The sequence below is a fragment of the Triplophysa dalaica genome, chromosome 12, assembly GCF_015846415.1.
Source record: "Triplophysa dalaica isolate WHDGS20190420 chromosome 12, ASM1584641v1, whole genome shotgun sequence".
Lineage (NCBI taxonomy): Eukaryota > Metazoa > Chordata > Actinopteri > Cypriniformes > Nemacheilidae > Triplophysa > Triplophysa dalaica.
In genome coordinates this window covers 17,848,326-17,871,189 of record NC_079553.1, presented here as the reverse complement: position 1 = coordinate 17,871,189, position 22,864 = coordinate 17,848,326, and the positions used below count along the sequence as shown (strand labels likewise).

At 38.7% G+C, this 22,864-nt stretch overlaps 1 protein-coding gene across 4 annotated transcripts; it reads left to right on the top strand.

The window, feature by feature from the left end:
• The first annotated feature begins 73 nt into the window (after positions 1 to 73).
• Positions 74 to 22,818, top strand: atp2c1 (ATPase secretory pathway Ca2+ transporting 1). 4 transcript variants are annotated; one of them, XM_056762026.1, is made up of 27 exons: positions 74 to 118; positions 6,561 to 6,665; positions 7,683 to 7,799; positions 10,150 to 10,239; positions 10,339 to 10,374; positions 10,507 to 10,568; positions 11,552 to 11,660; positions 11,850 to 12,005; positions 12,277 to 12,345; positions 12,446 to 12,521; positions 12,671 to 12,737; positions 12,823 to 12,947; positions 13,919 to 14,016; positions 14,677 to 14,772; positions 14,847 to 14,936; positions 15,820 to 15,924; positions 16,547 to 16,703; positions 17,100 to 17,270; positions 18,149 to 18,246; positions 18,505 to 18,555; positions 18,638 to 18,804; positions 18,905 to 18,973; positions 19,584 to 19,700; positions 19,783 to 19,930; positions 20,551 to 20,646; positions 20,986 to 21,127; positions 21,219 to 22,818. In XM_056762026.1, exons 1-27 carry the CDS (start codon positions 95 to 97, stop codon positions 21,338 to 21,340), a joined length of 2,763 nt encoding a protein of 920 aa, XP_056618004.1. In that variant the 5' UTR covers positions 74 to 94; the 3' UTR covers positions 21,341 to 22,818. The 4 variants fall into 4 exon arrangements, with proteins under 4 accessions (XP_056618004.1, XP_056618006.1, XP_056618005.1 ...); XM_056762028.1 differs by lacking the exon at positions 74 to 118 and adding an exon at positions 151 to 293; XM_056762027.1 differs by lacking the exon at positions 74 to 118 and adding an exon at positions 3,855 to 3,925.
• The last annotated feature ends 46 nt before the right edge of the window (positions 22,819 to 22,864 follow it).

The window sequence follows — 22,864 nt, the reverse complement described above, 5'->3', positions numbered from 1 at the left end:
CCCGAATCTCTTTTCGTCGCCCCGCCCCTTTACGTCGCCTGCGTGATGACGCCATCAGCTGCCGTCACACAGATTCGACGAAAGCTCACGGAAGATGCAAAAGAAAAAGGACCCACTGGTAAGTTTCAAGAAATCAAATTTTCCGTTTTCCGAGGCTCGTCGCCGGCTTCATAGCGCTCCAGAACACCCACTGCTAACCTCAGAAATGCCCCGTTTGTTTAGACATTGGTCCACAATGTGTGTTGTGTGATACTATGCCATGAAACCCAGCAAAAACATCTTTATAAAACCCGGTGAGGTGATTTAAACATTAGCTGAGAGAGTGTTGTGGCTGCTCGCGCTTGGCGCACTACCTTCATTCAAATGAAGTGTTTTGACGGAAAGCTCTGTGAGCGACGGGAGAAGGTTTAAGGTCAGCCGTCATGTGCTTTTCTGTCAGTGTCCACAACAAAATACTTAACGTTACACCCTCGTGTAAGCGAAGACGACCATGTTGTAGTATCGTTGAGTTGGGTAGAGATGTAGTATCGTTGTGTTCGTAACTGTGTGTGTATTAGTTCTTTAGAGAGATTTTATTTTTGTGAATTTGTTAATAGCTGTGGATGGTTGAAACTCAAAAAAAGAGAATGTGGAGTGAACCTAAAATTGTGTTTGTTTTGATCATACAAAAACACTAATTGTCACTAGTTCACATCCTTACGTTTTACGTGTGCATCCTGTTTTATCTACACAGCCATGGACACATCTTAAATTGAGTAGTCTAATCTACAGCTGTCTCTGTTATAAAACTAAACAAACAGCTCAGTTAAGGTGTTAGAAATAGACCACACGAGGAACCATATAAAATCACACCACATAGGAACGTAGTGATGTTCACAGACTAATGCAATGTATTGTTTAAAGTTCACCACCACTGTGTGGTGTACTTGACTAGACGTTTGTGTCAAGTATGTGTGCGCCAATGAAGACCAACCCTGATGTAACCGGGTTGATTGTTTGGTTTAGGCTACTCTGACTGTGACATCATCCAAACTACTTCCTTGACAGGTTTTTGAGCATAAGGGAATGTTCATGTCCAAAAAGTATTTCATGGTGTCTGGAAACAGACTTAATCATACAATGACAGGACGTCAAGTGAGAGATTATCTCCTTGTCGTGATGTGCAAGATAATTTGGCAGGCATGCATAAATTGATAGTCTGCATTTATGTGATGGACAACATGTTAGACTGCATTTCTATGTTTTGGTATATTGTTATACATCATTAGCTCATTTGCACATCTGTAGTTAAAGTAACCAGCCAGGAGTGAAGATGAGGAGAAATAAACACTGACAAGGAAGTGGTTTATATTTTGATTATGATTATTCATTATCTCACTAGTGAGATAAAGAAGTAAATTTAAGAAAGACTTGTTTAGATTTCTTTTATTATGGAAAACTATCACACCTGTTGTATTTAGGCAATCAGTCTTCTGGGACAACTATAAAATGTACAGCTTTTTATGTACGTGTTTGTATGGAAAAAATTAAGAGAGCACTCCAATTTTGCCTTTAATAAGCATTTCTGCTTGTATTGTGTCATATTTCAGTCCAGTCTCTGATGAATTTCAACAGATTAGTTTGAATGTTGAATTTGTATAAATTAGTATCTTTTTTGTACCTTTAGTACCCTTTTTTTGCAGTATTCAAGATCTGCAAGCATTGTATCTTTTTTTACCTTAACATGTATGTTCCATTTCAATTTTCTTCAAATAAAAATAATATTTATATTTATAATATTTTAATGTTGTCACTAGTTCACAGAATTCTACAGAAATTATCAAATTAGTTAAAGTCTCTTAAAAGGGTGGTCCAGCCAAAAATTTACATTCTATCATCCCTTACTCGCCCTCAGATTGTTTCAAACCTGTATACATTTCTTTGTTCTGTTGAACATGATAGAAGATATTGGGAAGAAAGTCACTTACCAAACAGATCTCATCCCTCATTACTGTCATAGAAGGGAAAATAAATACTGTATGGCAGGCAATGGGGCATGAGATCTGTTTGGTTACTGACATTCTTCCTAATATCTTCCTTTGTGTTTAGCTGAACAAAGACGTTTATACAGGTTTGGAACAACCTAAACATGAGGAAATTATGACATATTTTCATTTTTGGATGAACTACCCCTTTCAACGTCTGTAGCACGCATGAATATATGATTGTGTGTCACTGAGATTGATTGATTTCAATCGAGCATTCTATAAAGCCTTGTAATAATAGTCAAATACAAATTCTTTTTCTTCCAGAATTGACAGTGGTGGTTGTGTGAGCAAAGAGGTTAGGTAGAGTTTAGTAGGTGTCAGGCTGATATGCCTGTCGATGAGAATGCTGTATTTGCTTTTCCATGTGCATGTTAAAGTGTTGATGTGTGATGCAGGCTGTTTTATTCTAGTGGATTTTCTTCTATCCTGCTGCTTCATTCTCTGTTTTTGACTGACCTGTCTAGTCCGGTTGTGGACTGACATCTCTCTGCTATCTAAAAGTTTCAGAGAGCCTCCACCCGCAGGCCTGTCAAGGCAGCCAAGAGGAAGATTACAAACCGTTTTCCGTCCCAGAACCCCCTTCTCCATCTATAACAGTGCATTTAACTCCATGTAAAGCTTCCATTAGCTTTAGTCAACTGTTTGAAGATTAGATTGTTTGAGAGCTGTGTGTGGTCACTGAAACAATGATGTGTTGTTTTGTCTGAAGTGGTTAGCCACTGTGTTTAGTGATGGGAATTTCATTCAAGTTGTTTGAAAATGCTGAATATTAGGAAAATGTGACTTTTGTTTCATAGTCAGAATAATAATTTTAAGGGGTTTCTAAATTGCATTGCAATTGTAACCTTTAATGTTGTTGGAGTTTTCAAGTGGAATTGATCGTTCAGTTTCCCACAGCTGTGCACCCAATGCCTGGATATTTAGTCCCATGTTTACCTTGATTTTGGTGGCTCTCTGTGGGTAGCTCTGTTCCAGTTTAAACAACACTGCTTTGAGAAATGACAATATCTCTTTGTGTTTGGTGCTGAACTGCGTGGTCTCAGAGTGTGGAATTATTCCAATCTAAATAGTGATCTCTTCTTTGTTCCATTGGTGGGAATAAAATCAGGATTTGCAATTTGATATGATATTGATATCTGGTCTTCAACATTTTGATTCTTTGTTTAATTCAAAACTTACATCATATTTTACAAATATTTCAGGCATTCGGATTTGGTTAATTTGCACAATGCGTGCTGAAATATACAAATAGCATACAAGTAGCATATAACATATGATCAATTCTGGGTCAAAATGAAACATAATCCAACACAAACCCTCGAGCAACATCTCAACATTGCTTGGTTTTTCAGGGAAATAACAACTATGTTTATAATTCTTATATTTTATGATACTATCCCTCATATTGTAGGGCTTGCTGTTGGACAAAGGTTTGTAATTTTATTTATCTGATAAAATGTCTTGTTGGCCTACATGAAAAAACGTTCTAGAGACATGATATAGAGTTTTTTTAAAGATGATTTAGATCAAGCAACTTTCAAAAAGAAACTATTTTGTTTTTTTATGTATATGTACAGTATCGGAAAGTGGTGGCATGAGGGTAAGAGATGGGGTATCGTGACATGTCCTGGGTCGGACTTGAAACCAGGTCCCGTGAGTCAGCATCTTATATATATATTTGTCAGGAGCACTAACCACTGAGCTACCGCTCTGACAAGATTAGATATTTCAATATCATTGTTATTTACTCGCCATTCATGCCATTCCAAACCTGTATGACTTGTTTTTCATAGAACAAAAGTGATTGGTGACTGAGACTTTCAGTCAGTAACATTCTGTTCACCTTTCCTTTTTGTGTTCCTATGAAGAAACGTGTACAGGTTTAGAACAACATGGAGGTAAGTAAATTACAACAAAATATTTTTTCTTTATTGATTTTTTTTCTCATAACTTAAAATGAAAAAAGATGTTCTTTCATTTGAAAAGTCAGATTGTCCTAAAAGTATGTTTTTTTTATAATAATGTTTTTTAATGATTGTTATGCATTTACATAGCTACATACATATTCTGAATTTCAAAGATGTTTAAAGCTTATAAAATGCCACACATTAGCATTTTAAGTGACATAAGTAAATCCTTAAATCACTGATAGTGTGCCACGTCATGACAGTCATGTAGTGTGTCCATAATGTTAGTTCATTTGATATCTTTCACAAAATAATATATTCATTTGTACATAATGAGGGAACTGGATAAATAAGTTTAACAAAATAGAATTCTACGCACATCTTTGTCCCCTTTTCTCTCACTCTCACGGTCATATAAACATCCCTATCACAAAATGGTTTTTGTTTTCGTTTAAATGTACAGTTTGGAGTGACTTTCAACACAAGGCTTGGGACTAATGTCCTCCCTCCCTTCTTTTCCACTTTTGACAGTCAAAAGTTGAAGGATTTGCATAAACAAAGACAAATTCAAAGAACCTCAGGTGTGACCAGTCAGAGACAATCTTTTGGTGCATATTTGTGTTCTGGTTTGTTTATTTTACGTAATAGTTCATCGAATGACCTAATGGAAAGTGAGGCGTGTTGAGAGCATGGCTTGGTTTAGGAATCTTTTCCAAGCTAACTGTGTATTTATTTTTTACCCATTGTATCTCAAAGCAGTGTATCTATAGCACACATTTAATATTGCTATCATTGTTGAATTGAGAGAATGATGGAAGAGAGTCCAGTTTTAACGTTGTGCAAGCTCTCTTAGATTGAACGTGACCTTATATTTCACAGAAGGATGCAGATGACACCCAATGGACAGCCCTTAGAGAGGACCGTTTGTGTCTGTATGGCCTTGAACCTGCTGTTGGCCCAGTTCTGTCATTTCAGGCCCAGTTTGTAATTGAGACCCAGTTAGAGTGACCCAGGAGAAACAGAAACAATTAAAGCTTAATTTATTTACGTATTGTAGATCTGTGTCACATTTTGAGTGTAAAGATAAATAGCTTATTTGGCTTGTTGGCAACTCGTTTATTTTTTCACTACTAACAATTGTTTTATTTTAGGAAATAACTCTAAATCAAATAATAGGCTGTTGTTGTTGTTGTTTTACTAAAATAAGGTTAAAGTACAGATTTGATGGGTTTAGTTTTATGATCTCTGAAAATGAAAGTGCTTTTTTAATGGGTTGATTTGTCAGTTTGTTTTTTGACTAAGTGGCCTACATCTACTAAACAACAAGTCCAAAAACCTTGGTTTGTGATATTATATTTTCCAGGTTATAAGTAGAGAATGAAGTTTATATGAATGGTCTCAGTATCAGAGCATTTAAAGTTTGCTGTTACCCAGGCCACAGACAGCACTCATTCATTTATGTTAGGACCTATAGACAAGAAAGACAGATTGGCTGATCCTGGTTTAATCTCTTGCCACTTTTAATTACGACAATCTTCTCAGGCTGAGACTTGCTGGTGCTTTAGTAAGGTACTTCATTTTTACGCTTGCTCTGCCGAGTGATGACATGATGACCCTGAACGAGCTTTCTAACAGTTTGTGCTGGATCCGAAATTTGACAACATAGTACGAGAGGTAGTCCATATTTTCTTTGTTTGAAGCGTTCTGTCTCTGACTTTGGCTTTTTCTCTATTTCTGCCTGTCTCTTTCTCTCTTCCTCTTATAGGACATCACTCTGAATGATATTCACCAATGACATCCACCTAAGGGTAACTCTTAAAATTCATTCTGAGAGCATCTGGGCCTGTGTTTTGAATACACTCCGAACATATTGACTGTCTGCTCTGTTTATTTAGTCATGTCCTGAAATCTAGTCACAAGATAGCTTGATTTTGTTTAGATTTGCATGTTCCAAAAGATGCCTAAACAGCCATCTGTGGTGTTTGTGTGTGTTTGTTTCCATTGTAGCCTAGTTTGTTTAAGGTGTGCCTCTTTGAGGGAAGGTCTTCGAATATTTATCCTGGTGTAATCGAACCAATAATGATTGACATGTACATTTCAAAAAGCTTTAAAATTACAATTTAAATCGTTGGCTGTGGAAGCTGAGAATGTTGTTTTACCCTGGTCTGTGTTGTTGGCCTACCCAACCTGTGAGAATTACTGAATGTGATGTTCATGACCATGTAGACTTTTAGAGCCATTGCTTTAATGTCGACTGTTTAATGCCCCACATCAAGCCATCCTATGAGTTCACTCCTGTCAGGCGACTGTTCGGCTCTGACGTTTGTGTTTTGCTCCTCTGAATTGTTAGTCTGGTCAAAATGTGCAGGCGCTCTGCAAATTGATTGCACGTGCAGCATCGCAGGGGTCAAAGTTTCCTTTGGACCTATAATCCCTTTATGCTGTGTTCTCTCATTCTCTTTTGAGAGGAGATTATTTATGATAGCATTATCTGTGATAATCCATTGATTTCTCCAAAGAGCTAAACTATATGAAAAATGTCTCCACGAGGTCATGTGTGTTAAGTTTGAGGATGCTAATTTTTTGTTAAACAATTTCTCTTTTGTTGTTTCTTCTTTTTTTTTAGCTTGCAGAAGTTCAACCCCGCTGTGAAGATGAGACCATGGTTCCGGTACTGACTTCAAAAAGAGCCAGTGAACTACCCATTAATGAGGTTGCATGTGTACTACAGGTACGCAGCTTGTCTGTGATTATTTGGGTGGGGATTGGCCACACTCTTTCTGTCTCCACCAATCCTTATTGAAAAACCCCTGTGTGCTTACAAACTGTTTGAGAAGTTACAAGCTACTCATCAATTAAATGCATAACCGTCACTTAAAATGTTCTTTTTAATAGAGTATAACTTATTATTATGAAGTAGTAGACTACATTTCAGACTATTTATGGAGATCTTGTTGTTTAATTAGGGTCAAATTAAATATAATAATTACGCCACAACCATTGAATACCTGGTTTTGATTGGTTGCCACACATTTCAAGGGCTGTTGATTCATGTTCAAATTAAAGCAGTCACTTTGATAGCATTGCTGTCACTTTCAAGCCGCATTCCCTCAGTCTGCCACTGGGTCTCTTGGGCAGTTTTTAAGATGGATACACAGTCACAGGGACTGGAACTTGTGGGAGATGGACAGTTTTATCAGCGAAACAGGATGTGTATATTAACCACCTGTTTTAGTGCCAGGACAAGGTTTACAACAGTGCTGTTTAAGATTGTTGTTACAAGAACAGGATGTTGATCAAGGATCATGTCCTAGTGTGTAAATCATATTCGGCATGGGCCGAATACCGGTTCCAAGGTATACCGAGGTTTTAAAGAGTCAAGGGGTCAAAACCATATTTTTTTTCTGTGAGAACGTTTCTAAGGTATGAGCTGTGTTTAGACAAAAATAAATAATAAATTTGTGTAATGGAATGTATGATGTTTAGGCCTAATATATAGGATATGACAAAAATAATCTTTTTGAAAGAGTATTAGAATTTTTAGGCTTTATTTTTACTAGACATGTTGGTGACTAACAGCACACTTTCCAAAGCCCAAGTGCCAGGACATTGGCTTTATTAGTTGTTTCCATGGATCCAGCATTCTTACTTGTTAGCGGTTAATGTCAGTTGTCATGGTTACGCATCTGATAAGTGTTATTTTGGGACTGCTGCATTTCTCTGACTTAATTCTCTCCCTTTCTGGTAGGCTGACCTACAGTTTGGTCTCAGCCAGAAGGAGGTTGAACGACGACGAGCCTACCACGGATGGAATGAGTTTGACATTAGTGAAGATGAACCTCTCTGGAAAAAATATATCTTACAGGTATTTTATTGAATAGCAAAATGACAAAAGCAACATTTATTTTTTTACACATCTAGCATATCAAACCATCATATTTATTATATTTACATATGTAGCTAAATTTCACCATCTCTCTCTCAGCAGTCAAAACTGTGTTCACTCAGGTCCTCTTTAGAGGTTTAACAAATTGTCGCATTGACCTTTGTGAGTTCCCCACAGCATGGTATATGTTACATCCGTGTTGCTGTAAAAACTGCATAGCATGTTTAGAAATCCTCTAGCTGTAAGTCAAAACAAGGTCGAAACTAGAAAAACAACCATGTACAGTCATGACTCGTAAGCCGGCTGTTAATGTCACTTGTGTGATTCTCTATAATAAGTTACTGTTTGTGTTGGCCTTTTCTCCCATTAGTCCAGTCATTTTTATTTGCATAGTACTTTTCACAATACCCACTGTTTAAAACAGCTTTTTAAAATCTTGCAATAGGTTTGTGAATGTCTTGAGAGTCCTTGTTGAGTATTTTGAATATAAAACATTGTGGGAGTGCTTTTGTCTTTAGGCCTTTAGTAAGTAAGCCAAAGGTGAAAAAACAGATTTTTTTTATACCAGTTCGGCTGCGGCTATGCAACATGTGTGTAATGTCAATACTGGTTGGATAAATATCCTTTTGTTCATTTTGGGTGAACTGTTCTTTTAATGTCATGAATTGGTTAATGTGGGGCATGTGCATGCAGTGTCATTTCTGTTTTAATACTTAATATTGAAGTATTCTGGTAAAGATTCAACGGAAGGCTTCGTTTTTGATTCACCTTTACCTCACAGAGGCTGTTAAGAGCAGGAAGGGTTTGTTACGTCGGGGTGGTGGGATTGTTTTCTGGGTGAATAAAAACACCTGAATCCTTTCACTTCCAGTGTGAACAAGGTCATTGGTATCAGTGCTTCTTGGAGCGCCGTGTTAATAGCAACAAACAGTCAGGCCTTTAATCTGTCACTTCACATTCGCTCTGTGCTTGGGGATGTCCCTACCTCTATGTTTCACTCTTTCTTGTTTTTTGTGCCTTGTTTCTCACATTCAGTCACCCCCTCCTTTACAGCTACACCCTTCATAGAACCAAAACGCATTGGAAGAGGCTTTTTTTGTCAGGCACGACTAGCGACCCTGCTGTAGTATAATCTTCTTTATTTCTTTTTCTTTTGGATTTATTCAAATTCTCGGCGACATTTTTATCACTCTGCCACCAGCCTGGAGCACAAAGGCTCGGCATAATTCTGGATGTCTTCTAGTAGACATGAGAGAACGTCAAAGCACTTTCAGCAGACAGTAAATCAAACCCTGCTTGTTGTTCTTTTTCAAGTGCAACCTGCCTGTTATTTTGCAGCCCCGGTTTGCTTTCAACAAGGCTGCTGTATCGCTCGCTGAAAAGAAACAGTGATCTCATCTTTTGCGGTGATGTTAATTGCCGGTTATGCAGCTGGTGCGATCTGCGGGTGTCAAATCATGCTGTAGATTAAAGCATCATTCTCAGTGTGTGGCCAATCAAAGAAAGTAATCGACCCTGCTGTCTTTTTATTCTCGCCTTTTAGCGCTTTACACGCGTGTCATTATTCATTTCTGAAGCTACTGGTTACCAGGTGACTTTGAGACCTTTAAATCAGGCAAATAACAGACTCTGCTAATTTCACTGTGAGCATTGCATCAGTGCTAATTTGTTTTTATAAGAAATGAAATTGATGTTCAGAGCTGGAGAAACAAGATTTTCAAGAATATGCCACCAGCCCATGGGTGTGGTGTTTTTCTGTGTGATACACACCTTTTTGTTGAGGCTGGCTAGTATAGCAAAAATATTTTAGTCTTAATGAACTTTGATTTCTCAGTATTTCTGTAATATATTAAAATATGTATTTGTTATGTACATTATATTTTTTATTTTAGGTTAATATTAATTAATCATGTTAACAGATTATTTTCTTCATAGAGGAAGTATTCAGCTGAACAGCCCAAAAAAGAGGTTCAAAATATTAGAGGGTTTAACTACAAACATTAGTTTACAACAAATTAGCCTTACAACACAGAGATTTCTTAAGGCAGGCCAGAATTTCAAAACACTGTAGGCGATACTGCAAATCGAGTTGGCCTTTGTCTCTCTGACATTTCTAGAGCCAGCACAATACATGCATGTCTGTGACGTCTGAAATCAGACTGAAACAAAAATCGATAACTGTTGCTATCGTGTATAGCTAACATTACTCTGCTTCAGCCCAAGAGGCAGAGAAACCCACACCTTCATCTTGAGATGTGGGACAGGATGAACTTGAAACAACATTGTAGTCCATCTTTCCAAGTTTTTCTTTCTTTCTCTTATTCTCTAGTTTAAGGACCCACTCATACTGTTGCTGTTGGCGTCCGCTGTTATCAGCGTGTTAATGCGGCAGTTTGACGATGCCGTCAGTATCACCGTGGTAAGTTTGCCCTGCACATCTCCGTTGACGACTTGTAGACTTTGTTTTGAGCAGTGGATCAGACCATTTACACTCTTGAATTGTTCTTTTTTTTCGCAGGCCATTATTATCGTCGTTACAGTTGCCTTTATACAGGTAAAATTGACAGATAACGGTGATGACTTCACTGATGACATCACTTTGTAGCTCGAAGTCTTGGAGATGTATGTTTGTATGTACGTAAGTGTGGTGGTGATTTACTGTCATCTTTGTTCTGCTGTGTTTCAGGAGTACCGATCAGAAAAATCCCTGGAGGAACTTGGGAAACTTGTGCCTCCAGAATGCCACTGGTTAGTTATATTCCCACTCTATTAATAACAAATGATGTCAGAGGCCTGTTGCATGTGGGTGTGAGGTCATCTCAGGTGAATGTTTCGGTGCTTTACCCCATCAAACGCATAAAAGACAGGCTTTCATGTGACATTGAAAGAGTGAGAATGAGAGGGATAATTTCCACATCACACAAGGCAAAGTCTCATATTTGCACTTCAAAACTGGGCTGAGCCACAACCTTGAGCCATGTCCCCAGACCCCAGGAAAACCTTCAGCTCATAGCACTGCGTATTCCCCTGCTTTTCTCTGTCACTCCTGTTTAACATCTTGTATGCCGTTCCAACCAGTTAAGAGTTTTTCGCAAACTGCAACATGTAGAGTCAGTACAAAGTTGATGTTTAAAATACAGCTACGTGAAGTAGGCTCTATGTGTGCAGAGCTACCTTGCACAATGAAAATAGAAAATGACTGACCCAGATTATATGGAAGAGAGAGCTTTTATCGCTTGACATTTATGCCTGGTTAGGACACGGTGTTGGAAGGCATAGGGGTTTGTTTCCGTGCATAGCTAGCCTGTTTGATGTTTTTTATCATATTGCTGTTGTCACTATTTTGTAAAACCTCTCGTTGTGCTTAACAATAGTTTGTATAAATTGTGTGGTGCACGAGCTCTCATAATTTACTGTTTTAAACCAATTGGAGTATTTCACACACTGATGCCAAATAGTCCATGTAGCAGTTGAAATATTGTTCACTAGGTTATTTGTAATCCATAATGTCTCTCAATTTTGCTAAGAAACTGTTTGTATTAAGTTGGTGTGTGTGGCTCTCAAATGGCATGTAGCAAAGACTATCGGTGGCTGTTTCTCAAAAGTATTTGACCTCTGACCACTCTGCAGGTCATGAATCTCAAGGTCTGTCTGTTCACACGACTCCTTTGGCCTAATTTCAAACACTCAGCACCATGCCTTATTTATCCCTCTGTCACCCTCTCCTATAGTGTTCGAGAAGGGCATCTGGAGCACCTTCTGGCACGAGAACTTGTCCCTGGAGATACCGTCTGTCTGTCTGTGGGAGAGAGAGTCCCGTCTGACCTGCGCCTGTTCGAGGTGTGAACAGAAATAGATACATAGTGACATATTTTCTTCTCTGTAGAATAGAATAACGGCTAATAAAAGCTTAACACTATACTAGAAGTATAATTATTGTCAAGTGGCTAGTGAGTCCTTGTGCCATGTCCTGAAACAGCAGCATCATTGTAATGACCTTTAATTGAAGCTGACCCGTCTGCTCTGCAGGCTACGGATCTGTCGGTTGATGAGTCCAGTCTGACAGGAGAGACCACCCCATCCAACAAGACCTCAGCCCCTCAACCGGGTGCCACCAATGGCGACATCACGTCCCGCAGTAACGTTGCCTTCATGGGTACTTTGGTGCGCTGTGGGAAGGCCAAGGTACTGCTGGATCTGCTGCTCTGTCATTACAAACACTCAAAATATACAAAATTGTATAACCCTTTTTGGTTTATATTTTTTAATAAATGTAAAGATTTTTGTAAGAAGTTTATCAAACCTTTTGGTAGTTATTCACAATGAATTTTATGATGTTAACATTAGTGGCAGTAGATAAAATATCAATAATATTTGTGATTCTGTGAAAGGCTATGATTTTTCATTATACAAAATAAAATTTGACTGATATAATAATCTTGCTTTTGAATTGCAGGGAATTGTCATTGGTACTGGAGAAAATTCAGAGTTCGGAGAGGTTTTCAAGATGATGCAAGCGGAGGAGGTAATCAAGCATAAATGAAAAAGCTAAATGTTTAAAGTCCACGTGTTTGATCTCATATCTAAATGCTGCATATCTAAATGTTTGTTGCTTTTTTCAACAGGCTCCTAAAACTCCCTTACAGAAAAGCATGGATTTGCTGGGAAAACAGCTCTCCCTCTATTCCTTCGGGATTATCGGTAACAGACATCTTGTTAAAATTGTCCAATTAACAGTAATGACACTTTCATGAGTTATTGATGCATGCCATCTTTTTAAATATGCAAAGCCTTATGACTTTCCTGTCAGTCTTCTTATCCATGTTGTCACTTACACAATTTATTTGTAGGGGTGATCATGATGGTTGGATGGTTGCAGGGGAAGAACATTCTAGACATGTTCACCATAGGCGTCAGGTATGTCCTCAAAACATGAAGCAAACACGCGATTCAACCTAAGTTTCTGTCTTTTTAAATGCAGCATTATTTCTCTTTTTCTCAGTTTGGCTGTGGCAGCTATCCCAGAAGGCCTACCTATCGTGGTGACGGTGACGTTAGCACTGGGCGTGATGAGGATGGTAAAGAAAAGAGCAATCGTGAAGAAGCTGCCTATAGTGGAAACGCTGAGTATGGGCCTATTTCATTCTTGAATCTCGTCTTATGAAGTAAACCTCCTTTTTTGGTCAGTTGTAAAACAAAAGTGGTTTTTGCAAACAAATCATTCAGTTGAATACACGTACATACCACAACTAATATGCAATCTGAAGAACATCTTATAGCTGTGCTGCACAGAGACCTTGCTCCTGTTTTTCTGCTAATGGGAGAACCAAACAGTGGAACTTAGGTGATTTTTGCCATTAGTGGCATTACATAAGCATTGATCATGTGAGAATCAGTCAGCCTGCAGTCGAATGACTGACCACAGTCCCACTGAACTGAGCACTTATACCATACAGAGTAAATCCATTTAATCACTCTAATGTTCCTGTGGGCTTGAGTAACATTTTAAAGGAGGAGAAGCAGTTTTTATCGCTTTGGTTAGACACATTAACCACCGCATGATCAAGTTAATGGCTCTTTACTAAACACTTGGTAAATGTAACACAGTTGGTACGTCGAATTAAAGAAAAAGTTAACTCGAAAATAATTGCATTTACTTCACTGAAGTAAAACCTATACTGATGTTGTGTTATACCCATGTCAAATCCAAACTCAGAATAATATTTAAATAAAATATAAACATAACTTATTCATGTATACAGTAAATTAAAGAGAGAATGTCAAGCTACAAAATGACAAACAAAGCACCTTAAAATTAAGTAATTTTTTAAAAAATCTCACAAAGTTTTATAATCAGTCTTTCAAAACTTACATGTAGGAGAGAAAATATTGTTTGGGTTTTACAGGGTAATGTACGTGAGATTATATTTAAATTCCTCCCTTTCGTTTGTGCTGATGCACCTGATCCATTTACAGAGCTGAGCTCCCGCATTGGTGGATCTCTGCTCATTTGCATATTGCTTTCTAGAAATGGCACTGATTTGACTAAATTGAAAACGGAAATGGATAATCAAGATATCCCTCCCTCTTCTCTCCAGGCTGCTGCAATGTCATCTGCTCAGATAAGACTGGCACGCTTACCAAAAATGAGATGACGGTCACTCACCTGTTCACTTCTGATGGACTGCACGTTGAGGTAAGATCCCCATGGTGACACCCAGGAAACCTCTTACAGGTTCTAATTTCAGCCCAATTTCTACCATTATTCCTTCTCTTTATAAAAACATGAGTGTGTTAAGACCCAATTATCCTGAAGCTCTCACCAAAAGGTTTAAAGCTGAGTTTTAATATCATATCTGGAAAGAAGAGTCTTTTCTCTGAGAAAGAGGAACAATGTCTCAGAGGTCTGAATTTATTGCTGTGTCCTCAGACCGCTCTAATAAAGTTGAATAGAATCAGGCTGAAGAATAGATTCAGTCTCATACTTTTTTTAACTTAGCTACGGGGTCACTTCTCCCAGGTCTGTGACATAAGGATTTATTTTACGTTCCCGTAGGCTTCTCCTTACAAAACTCTTCAAGAAGAACGCTAAAATCAGCCAGTGGTTGTGTCTTTTCATGTGAATATTTGTGTGCGTAAAGTCGACATGGAATCAAAAATGACCCATTTACTTTCATAATGCATTTTGTGCTAAAGAAAAAAAGAATTTGCAGTGGCAGTTTGGTTTTTCAAAGCGTCTCTCAAACAACATCTTCACTTCAACCACCAGTTATACAGAAATAATTCCTTGTGATCCAATTAAATTGTCAAGAATCAAATCAAACGCTGTTTCATGACCTGATTTGGCTTTTCACAGGTCACCGGTGTGGGGTACAACAGTGCCGGTGAGGTCATGGTGGACGGAGAGATGGTGCACGGTTTCTCCAACACCTCCATCAGCAAGATTGTTGAGGTTAGGGTTGAACAAAGAACGTTGTAGTCACGTTCTAGAACTGCTGTGACACATTGCATTTTTTATTTTCACAGGCTGGCTGCGTGTGCAACGATGCAATGATCAGGAACAACACCCTGATGGGACGTCCCACTGAAGGTGCCCTCATCGCCTTGGCCATGAAGGTACTGTTTTCTAATGACTGATCTCTTCAGACAAAAACACACAGCTTTTCTTGCCAATTTTTTTTTTTTATGCTGCATGCAAACATAGTATCACAACCAAATGCTAATGTGATGCAACGGTTGGCCCCGCCGACCTGTGGAAACAGGGAATCATCTATACATGTCTGTCTGGCTCTCTGTCACCTCATTTTGGCCAACAGAGAGTGTCTGAATCTGCTTTTCTCGTCCATACTAATTAAGATGAGCAGACATGCTTTCACACCCCATAGAGCAGGTTACTGTGGCAACAGCATCCCCCTCGAGGGTCCCGGTTGAGTTAACGTCTGGTGCGCTAATAATGTTCTTGTCACCGCAGGAACATTTGCGTGAGGATTTAACTGAGAAAAATTTTATGCAGCTTCCAAGACTGTAAAACAGCAACATTTGACATTTTCTGATATTAGGGGTGATTGCATTTGAAAAACTTACCCCCATGATGTGCAGCTGCTACGGATATTGTTAAATTGACTTTATGTATGTACTGTATATGTTTTAGATTGTATATATGGCTAGAGTTTCCCTTTAAATCAAAGACTATTAAATGTTTGTTCTATGTTTTTTATCGCTCACCATGCAAACAGTATGTCTGGAACAAATTATCTGAAGTTTAATACTGCTTGAAATACATTACAAACAATGCTAAAGGGATTATAAAGTATAGGAAAAGGCGTAATGAAAGTTATAATTTGTCATATAAATACCAGATACTTGATAATCGGTGTTGACACAAGTAATAATAATTTGATATCCGCAGTTATGTTTCACCATGTAAGAGCTTGGAAAAGCAGAAAACTGTAGTTAAGTTTTGTTATACACACATTCATTTGTTTTCTGTATTCTACAGATGGGTTTGGAGGGCCTGCAAAAGGAGTTTGTGCGGTTGGAAGAAATTCCCTTCTCCTCGGAGCAGAAATGGATGGCTGTGCGGGCTGTCCACCGTACTCAGCAGGTGAAACGCATGCCAAACAAAAATCTTTAGGTAGGAAAGGGAGTGAAAAGCACAAAGCATTTGAAGATATAAAGTTCAATCAATTTGCATTGCTTCATCACGGCAGACGCACAAGGTTGACTCTTTATTTATATTAAAAGGTGTGAAAGGTTGGCCCGATAGACGATGCCATCGTTCATCGCCGAAGGCTGATAGACATGAAGATGTTGAGCTTGCATCATGATTCCAACAAATGTTTCACTTTCGTCACGTGTCTCTCGATGCTCTGTGCTGCGCTGCGCCTTGTTAAACAAATTTGAACAAGGATTAGAGACATAAAACCTTGCACTGAAAAGATCAGACTAGTCTGACTTTATAACTGTGTAGCTCGCGCTGAATAAAGATAAAATTATAACTATTTTAATGAATATAACATAACAAAAATAATAAAATCAAGCCTGTCTTTATATCTGTGAAGCTCGTGCTGTATAAAGATATGTCTCTGCACAGCTCCTGCCAGACGCGTCTCACTTTTATAGCTGCAGAGCGATGTTATCATTTAACGTGACGTTTCATTGTAGCCAGCGTCCAACCCTAGTGTGAATGAGACTAATGTTATCTTTCTAATAAATCTGATTTAAAGAACAAGCCGGCTGTGTTCTACGTGAAGGGCGCCTACGAGCAGATCATTCGTTTCTGCACTTCCTACAACAGTAAAAGTGTTACACTGCCTCTGACCAATCAGCAGAGAGAACTCTATCAGCAGCAGAAGAGCTACATGGGCAGCGCTGGCCTTAGAGGTACAGGAAATTGCTATTTTGATTGATTGATTGATACATTTCTTGTTATGAAATGCTCTTTTACTGTGGTCTCCTCACTTTTACAGCCCATTAAGCTTCTTAAACTAAAGCTTGATGCCGTCAAGTAACTGGCATGCCATGTTCAAATCACTCTTACACTTTGAATAAAATGAGAATGTTATTATCCTCAGTTGCAACCTGTCATTGCTTTTCCAGCTCAGGGCTCTGAATTTGATTTTGCTTGTTTTGATGAGATTAAATCTTCTCTGAGGACGTGGAATAGGAATGATCTGATATTGACATCCCTCTGTTAGCTTTCCTGAATTAAAGATGCTTCATGAAAGACACTTTAACTATTTTGACAGCAACTGATTCTCTCGTCCTTTCTTGTGGTAGTGCTTGCGTTCGCGTCGGGATCTGAAATGGGCGCTCTCACCTTCCTGGGGCTTGTGGGCATGATTGACCCGCCCAGGGTGGGAGTGAAGGAGGCTGTGGCGACGCTCACCAGCGCTGGTGTGGCTGTGAAGATGATCACAGGGGACTCCAAAGAAACTGCTGTGTCAATTGGTATGACATTCAGTCTTGTTGTTCCTTCTCTTATTTGGTGCTCTTTCTTTATAAAGAATTTCCAGAAATAATAGCTGCTTTGTTAGTTAGTATACAAGATATGGGTGTGGTTTAGCCTCATATTGAAGCAAGTTTAATGTCTTTGAATTTAGTATAACTTATTAGATAGACAATTTAGATTAACCAAAAGTCTTTGGTTAATTTGTGGCAATTCATTTTTAAGGATATATTTACTGTATCTTGAATTTTTTATGTAATTATAGGGATACTCTGCCCAAAAACGAAAATTCTGTCATGAATTTCTCAACCTCGTGTTGTTTCAAACCTGTATGAATTTCTTTGTTCTTTTGAACATAAAGAAAGATTTGGAAGAATGTTGGCAACTGAGTTTTCTAGGGTAGTCAAAGGTGTCCTAAATTTTCTAAATTCTTAAGAATAACTTTTTAGCAGGTTTATTTGGAACCACTTCATGATAGAATTTTCATGTTTGGGTGGATTATCCCTTTAAATTGATTATATTATATCACTCACCTCTAAATGTAAAAGCACACGTTTGATATAACACATCAGATGTTACTTAAACACGACAAATGCCACCCACAAATCCAAATGACCAGAATAAGGCCAAGAATGTACCAGAGGGTTAATGCAGATTGTCAAACTTTTGGTTTGTGGGAAAACAGTCTTTCTCTTGAGAACAGAGTGTGCTGTTCAGCTAAGACATGAGTGCAAAAATTCATTTGAGAGTACCAAAGGTTTTCTGTACAAACCAAAGTGCGAAATTGCCATTACTGTGTATTGCTAGGTACCGGCCCATGTCAAGCAATGATAACTAGACAACCAGTCTAAATGTACCTCATTCTCTCTTTCCACCACAGCCAGTCGACTGGGTATGTGCAACAATGGTTCCCAATCCTTGTCTGGAGATGAAGTGGACAAGATGGACCTCCAGGAGCTGTCTCAGATAGTATCTAGGGTACAGACACACTTTCATATGCTTTCAGCTACCACCCAGCACTACAGTCCATTAGGTCCAAAGTTGGGTAGTGGACGCATTTCAAGAATACAAGCCTTACAATACCTCACTTGATTGATTTCATTGGCTCAATTTCATACTCATGAGATGAATATATTTTTATGCATTAGATCTGTGAGCCAGTGTCGTGCTGTTACAGGAAGTGAGTTGAGGTGTAAAATTATTCTTGGGGGTTTAATCCCTACATTTTTTTTACAGATTGTGGTATTCTACAGAGCCAGCCCGAGACACAAATTAAAGATAGTTAAGGTAAATGCACCAGATTATTTGAAATCTATGTTGTGGTCAACCCAGAGTTTTTCAGTGCTTTAAGAGTTTATTCCGGCTTCAGTCCTTGCAGAACATTGGTGCAGTCGTTGCCATGACGGGAGATGGCGTTAATGATGCGGTCGCTCTAAAGGCAGCAGATATCGGCGTAGCTATGGGTCAAACCGGTACTGATGTCTGCAAAGAAGCTGCTGACATGATCCTTGTGGACGACGACTTCCAAACTATTTTGTGAGCACAGGGTTGCTTGTGTTTGACTTTATCGAGTCTAATCAAACTTTTGGTTTGACTTCCGATGAGTACGTATTCAAGCTGTTGTCTCTGCCTGCAGGTCTGCCATTGAAGAGGGAAAAGGGATTTACAACAATATTAAGAACTTTGTACGTTTTCAGCTGAGCACGTAAGTTGGCAAGCTTCGTTTAGTCCGAAATTTTTACATTATTTTTTGGTGTGCATGCGGCTAGATGAGTTGTGGGGTGTTTAGTCACTGTTTTGTGGAATGTTTAGTGTAGATATTGTTCATTTTCTGGGGACGTGCATAGTGACCTCACTTTGACGGCTTGCATGCAGAGTGTGATCTTTAAAATTGGAAGGGTTTAAAAACTGGATTTTTGTTCATTTATGTCTGTTCGCTTTGAGGTCATTTATATTGTTTTTGACTGTCAGCAGAACTTTTGCAGATGTGGGCATTTAAATACACTGTACTGGAAAAACGGAACGCAAATTTTGATGACTCGTCTTTCACCGGGTGTCTCTAAAATGAGAGCTAATACGGCCTGCCTCTACATTAACTTCCATCAAATCATGACTGCGATGTAAACTAAACAATGTTTAAATTTGATTCATAAGACAAATATGGTTGAAATGTTTAGGGCTATTGTTTATGTTTTGGTCCACTCCAAAAACATGTTATATCTGCCACAGCCACAAGACTTTTACTCAGAGTTTATTTTCACTTTGAAGGCCATGTCATAAATAACATTGAGTTGATCACTGAATGCTTTCCTCAGGAGCATCGCAGCCCTCACCCTCATCTCCCTGGCAACGCTTATGAACTTCCCCAACCCTTTAAATGCCATGCAAATCCTCTGGATCAACATCATCATGGACGGGCCGCCGGCTCAAAGGTGATGCACTGCTTACAAAAAAGTTTATCGCCGCACCACAATATCAAATTGTGAGAATAACATTGAAATACGGTCATTTTAGTTTGGGCGTAGAGCCCGTTGATGGGGACGTGATCAGGAAACCCCCGCGGAACGTGCGGGACAGCATCCTCACTCGCAGCCTGATAGTGAAGGTCCTGGTGTCGTCTTTCGTCATTGTGTGCGGGACTCTGTTTGTGTTCTGGAGAGAGGTGAGCTCTTCCTGCCCATTTGTGAACATTTGTGTTCTAATTTGTTTTTCGTGTGTGTTCTATTTAAATTCAAAACAGGTCTTTAGGTAAATGAGAAGAGGAGAAATGGTTGGATTTTGTTTAGCCTGTACCTTGTTTTGGTGGCATCATGCAGATCTGTGTGTATATATATGTGTATATGTGTATTTTTATATGAAAATTCACAGAGGTACACAAGTTGTATTCGCTTTTGCAATGGCAATTATTTTGCTGTAAGAATATATGAAACCATACAAGGGAAGAAGATATTAATTTGACCAATGTTGTAACCGCTGACTGGTAAGAATCATTATAAGAACTTGCTGAAACGTTACTGGAGCGTTACTTTCTCTGGGTAAAATACAATTAGAACCAATATGAATTCTGATAGTTGCTTCTATGAGAGCAATGCCAGAATCTCGACAAGGAGGCGCAAAAGAATGTCCCAGATTTTTTACCAACTCAGCTTCCCTTCAGGGGCCTGTAATTTAAGGAACCCTGTGCACTTTAATCTAAATTTGAATTATCAGTGTGTTTCCGTGTGTTTGCCTCGTGGATGTTCAATTGTCATGATTTAATTGGAAATATGTTTTTGTTTTAAGCTGCGGGACAATGAGATCACTCCACGGGACACCACCATGACGTTTACCTGTTTCGTGTTTTTTGACATGTTCAACGCTCTCAGTTCCCGATCACAGGTGAAGACGCTTGATCACACACATAATTCTGTTTGGACACAGGTGGTATGTCACTGTCACAAAAAACAACCAATGACCCTTTACACCACTGTGACACCAAGTGTGAATTTGTCCAGATTGTTTGTAAATACGTTTATGGCCGGTCTTTTCGGACCACAGGCTGCAATATCCCTGAATCAGGGTGACCTGAAAAACTTGGGATGGGAGGGATTTCAAATACTGCTCCCTGCTGAAGGAATCATTCTTTCTGTGTATAAAGTTGAAAAGTGCATTTTGCTGTATTTGACTCACTGCGATATCAGTAATTTATCAGAGGCCACTTTTGGTTTTGTTCTGCAGACACGGATGGTGTACGAGATGGGCTTATGCAGTAACAAAATGTTCTGCTACGCTGTCCTGGGCTCCATCATGGGCCAACTTATGGTCATCTACTTCCCTCCTCTACAGAAAGTCTTTCAAACTGAGAGCCTAAGCATTTTAGGTAGGCAATAAACTGTTTTGTAAATCGTCACAGATATTTTCACACTTTTTTGGATAATGCATAATGACCTAAGAATGCCATCTACCTGTAGATCTGCTGTTCCTGGTCGGCCTCACATCTTCTGTGTGCGTAGTGTCCGAGGTTATAAAGAAATTGGAAAGAATCAGAGGTGGGGAGAGAACGACAGACGCTGACGATTTCCACGAAGTATGACACACATTGTGTCTTTTACATGAGATGTCGGGCTCAGCTGGAGGGATGTGGCTTTGGCATTTCGTCCAGGGCAGTTTCATACCATACAAAACAACTCTGGGAGCGGTCTGGTCCGACCTGTATGTCCCGGTTCCTTTTATAAGGTCTTGACGAGATGGAGCAGATTTTGGAGGAATTTGGAAGCCCTGCCTGAGATGTTGTCTTGGACCCTCCACTCAGTTCATGGAGATGCTTTGGTGCGCTGCTCTACGACTGTACTGATTTCCATGGCATCTTGAAAGAACTTTATTTATGAGATACTGTATCTGTCCATACAGTGGCTTTCCTGACTTCATGATTGAAGGGATGTATTATGATTTATTTTTTAAATGTTATTATAATTATTAAAATGATTTTGTCTTTTAAATATCTTTACTTTGAGCATTTCTGGTTAGAGGTTTGTGGATCAATATGGATAATGCCTTTTTGCATTCCAGAATCCCAATTCTGCTTTATTTTTATTGCATTTAAGAACTCGGTAAGCCTGTGTTCTCCTTAACCATGAATCAACGTTTTACTGGTGAAACAACCACTTAAAATCATGTTGGGGTCATGTGTGGATTACAACACATTTGATATGCTCAACGGTCACGTATTCTACTTAGCAAACAGTTGCCGTATTCACTTTATAATGCCATATTTTACATCTATAGAAAATTCTCTCTGATCCTAAAAGATGACTTGGTGATGGGACAAAACAAACAATGGGTGCCGTTTTATGATAGCCTCTAAGGTACATGCACTATTATCTCTATGCCCTTATATTAGACGTTTTAAGTTCAACACAATTGGCTTGTAGAAATACATATTCATCAGTTCCTCTGTATTTACTCACTACTTATGTTAATACACTGGTATCAGAGACGTCTACAGTAGGTTCTTGCCTTTTCTTTGGCTTTTCCTGTACTGTTATTTATTTTCTCACCAGTTTGGTGAGCTTTAATACATTGTGATTTGTTTTATTCAACTTTACAAGCCTGTTTGGTAAAATGTTGGAATACAGAGTTGTTTTACTTATGAACCATCCCCCCAAAAATTCTCAGTGCAGCCGGCCAACATTGTTATGGGCATTCTCCCAAGACTGGTGGCTTGTTACTGTGATGCAGGTAAAGAGTTTTTGCAGTATCTGAGTATAATACTTCTCTGTATTGCAGATAGTGGTTTGAAATGGTGGCAGTCATTGTGGATTGAACTAATGTAACTGTTCCTCACCCATGTTTACAGCATTGCTTTTGCTCTAAAAGCAAACACAGTAACGCACTGACATTAAGCAGTATAATGAAAAGAAAATGAAGGGTGACAGGTGAAAATCTTAATTTTTTGTTTTCTATTTTTATGATTGTATTTATTTTATTGTGGTTTGCACAGCTGAAACCAGTAATCTGTTGTGGTCATTTCAGAACACAATTGTACAATAAAAATTTTACAGGTTTATTTGATGTTGGTCTGATGTATTTAATATATAGCCTAAATATATGCTTCAAC